Here is a 3,055-nt window from a genome sequence, read left to right on the forward strand (position 1 = left end):
TTTTATTGACGATGTTTCAAGAGACGCCGTCATCGCTTCCTCCGCGGAAAGTCGCGGGAAGACTATGGCGGACTTGGGATTTCTTGCCCAGGGCGTCCTGACGGACGGAGCACCGCCCCACATTGCTGCCATCGGCGTCCTCTGCATTTGCTGTTAGCCCACACGTTACTGCACACGCTCCCCCCTCCCCCTCACTATTCTTTTTGCTTGCTTTGCTTAAAATTGCAAATAAGAAAGAAACAGCTACCTGTTCTTACTCCTTCCTTGTAACTCTGTTCTGTTTTTCTTGCCAGCCTCATGGCGCCGCTGCCGACTTATCCCACATTTTGTTGTTATCTTCCACTCGTTGCCGCACATGCGATGAAAAGCAAAGCGACCACTGCAACACACGAAAACAAAGAAGTTACTTCTTTTTTTTTCCACTAAACAACCACGACAAACTACACTCTGCCAATGTTCCGCGCCACGTTCACTGCCCTGAAGACGCTGCAGCCGCTTGGCTCGCGTGTTTTGGTGAGACGCACACTGGCGGCGAAGCAAACGAAGGCTGGCGTGCTCATCCCCGAGCAGGTGGCCGGCAAGGTGAACGAGGGCACTGTGGTTGCCGTCGCCGCCGCAACGAAGGACTGGACTCCCACGGTGAAGGTGAACGACACGGTGCTGCTTCCCGAGTTTGGTGGCAGCAGTGTGAAGGTGGAGGGTGAGGAGTTCTTCCTCTACAACGAGGACTCCCTGCTCGGTGTGCTGCAGGGATAAGCTGCACTGTGCGTGACTTCTCCACAGAGGCCAAGGAGCTATGCGATGGAAGATTCATGATTAGTATATTTATTGATTTTTTTTTGTTTTTTGATTCTATTGTTTGTGAACGTGCGACGGAGGATTTCGTCCAGAAGGGTTTGCCATTGCTGAGCATGCCAGTACATGCTTGACGAATGCTTGTCCTAAGGAATCCTTGGTGCTTGCCTCGTTCACGTTTTTTTTTTTGGGTTTATTGAGTCGGTGCTCTTTTGTGCATGTGTGTGCGTCTGTTTACTGTTGCAGTCGCCTGGATGTATTTTTGTGCTGGTTGCCTTGTTGATTTTACTCTGTTTTTTTTTTTCTTTCTTGTTGTCTTATTTCAAACCTTTTGCAGCCCATAGAATGAGGGGTGTATGTGGCAGTTCGGTATTGGGTTGCAGCGAAGGTGATGATTCCCGCCTGGTCAACTTCTACTGCGTCCCCCTGGTGACGGATGCGCCGGTTGCATTTGACGGGGTATCTGTGGCTGTTCAGCACCAGCGCACAGCGGGCTTTAACGGGGACGGGACAGACAACCCCCCGGTGTTGTGTGCTTTTTTTAGAGGGACGCTGGACGACGAAGTGGGGATGGCGGACTGGGAGGAGAATCCACCGCAGCCTTTGTGCGTGGGGGATTGGGTGTCTAACGTCAGCCCCACCGACGACAGAAACGACGATGCCTCAAGGACGACGCACACCTCCGGACGACGTTCGCTGCAGGAGCCAGTCGTGTTTCCCCACATTCCTCGATGGCCCAACGTTACAGCGCGGCGGCGGGAGATGCATACACACTCCTCTTCCCCTCTTTTTTCCTCTTGTGATGTCAAAGCTTTTGTGTCTAGGCCATCAGGGTGCAAGAATATCTTAAGCCGACCGTTGACGCACTTTGCCTACATGCCGTTGAAGACAAGAGAGAGTGACTCTCCCGTTTCTTCATGCGTGGGATGCACAGAACCATTGGAGAGAATACGGTCTGAGGCTGCCTCTTTGGGGGAGTCTCTACGAAAGTCACGTTCGCACGTATATGGTATACTGCCGATGCCGCACGAAAAGAGGAAAGTGGAGCTTCCTGAGAGAACGGTGTCGCTCGCAAACGAGGAGGCAACAGCCGTCAGTCTTATGAGAGAGTCCAACATGGGGGTGCCTCCTGCTTTCAGGTCAGACAAAGCCTCAACACTGACGTTTGTGGGCTCTTCTCTTGACTGCAGGCTGTACGGGGAGACACGGGACGAGAACCGCGGATCGGCTCTGCCTTTGCGGGGTCAACGATTGCGGGATGCGTGGAGACACGATCCGACACTCCCGGAACACCTCCACCGCGTTGCCGACATTGAGGGAGCAGGGTCTGTGCGCCTGTCGCGACTTATTATCGTACTTTGTTTGCGTCATTATTTGGACTGGTCTGAGGAGGAGGTGAAGCGAACGGTGGCTGGGCTTGCGAACTACCTGCGTGAGACGCCTGACGTGGGTGAAGTGACGCTACCGACGACGAACTCCAGAACACTCACTGTAATCAGGGAGGAGGACGGCACGTTTTACTTAAATGCGGGCGCCTTCCTTTTACTGATGCAAGCCCTGCTTCTGCTATAGCTGGAATGGGTCTGTACATATTCTTGAATGTATACTCACACACATATGGATGAGATGTGCAAAGTACAATTGAATGAACTTATGGATCGTCATTAGCTGTTTTTGTGTTTATCTGTTTCTTTATTTCTTTATTATTATTATTATTATTTTTGCTAACCACCCCCAACAATATCATTGAAGCTTCCAAATACTGCGAGTGCACGTACGGTGTTGCTTCCCTGTAACTCTGTTCTGTTTTTCTTGCCAGCCTCATGGCGCCGCTGCCGACTTATCCCACATTTTGTTGTTATCTTCCACTCGTTGCCGCACATGCGATGAAAAGCAAAGCGACCACTGCAACACACGAAAACAAAGAAGTTACTTCTTTTTTTTTCCACTAAACAACCGCGACAAACTACACTCTGCCAATGTTCCGCGCCACGTTCACTGCCCTGAAGACGCTGCAGCCGCTTGGCTCGCGTGTTTTGGTGAGACGCACACTGGCGGCGAAGCAAACGAAGGCCGGCGTGCTCATCCCCGAGCAGGTGGCCGGCAAGGTGAACGAGGGCACTGTGGTTGCCGTCGCCGCCGCAACGAAGGACTGGACTCCCACAGTGAAGGTGAACGACACGGTGCTGCTTCCCGAGTTTGGTGGCAGCAGTGTGAAGGTGGAGGGTGAGGAGTTCTTCCTCTACAACGAGGACTCCCT

General features: G+C 52.3%; 3 protein-coding genes across 3 annotated transcripts in view, besides 2 other annotated features; all 3 read left to right on the forward strand.

Moving 5' to 3' along the window:
* Positions 1-453: 453 nt before the first annotated feature.
* TraAM80_07456 (10 kDa heat shock protein) lies at positions 454-756 on the forward strand (the record flags this gene model as incomplete). Its single annotated transcript, XM_029384247.1, has 1 exon — positions 454-756. One exon carries the CDS (start codon positions 454-456, stop codon positions 754-756), a length of 303 nt encoding a protein of 100 aa, XP_029235903.1.
* Positions 757-828: 72 nt separating this feature from the next.
* Positions 829-863: a microsatellite.
* A 277-nt stretch (positions 864-1,140) lies between these two features.
* Positions 1,141-2,367, forward strand: TraAM80_07457 (uncharacterized protein; the record flags this gene model as incomplete). The annotated part of the gene is made up of 1 exon (XM_029384248.1): positions 1,141-2,367. The coding sequence occupies one exon, from the start codon at positions 1,141-1,143 to the stop codon at positions 2,365-2,367; it is 1,227 nt and encodes a 408-aa protein (XP_029235904.1).
* A 120-nt stretch (positions 2,368-2,487) lies between these two features.
* Positions 2,488-2,518: a microsatellite.
* A 256-nt stretch (positions 2,519-2,774) lies between these two features.
* The window catches only part of TraAM80_07458 (10 kDa heat shock protein), a gene marked incomplete at both ends in the record, with an annotated part of 531 nt that continues 250 nt past the window's right edge, over positions 2,775-3,055 (forward strand). Inside the window, one exon of the mRNA XM_029384249.1 lies at positions 2,775-3,055. This exon is cut by the window's right edge and continues 250 nt beyond it. Coding sequence (XP_029235905.1) covers positions 2,775-3,055 — 281 coding nt within the window.

The sequence above is a fragment of the Trypanosoma rangeli genome (assembly GCF_003719475.1).
Source record: "Trypanosoma rangeli strain AM80 chromosome Unknown Tra_15.4_contig_00312, whole genome shotgun sequence".
In the NCBI taxonomy this organism is placed as follows: domain Eukaryota; phylum Euglenozoa; class Kinetoplastea; order Trypanosomatida; family Trypanosomatidae; genus Trypanosoma; species Trypanosoma rangeli.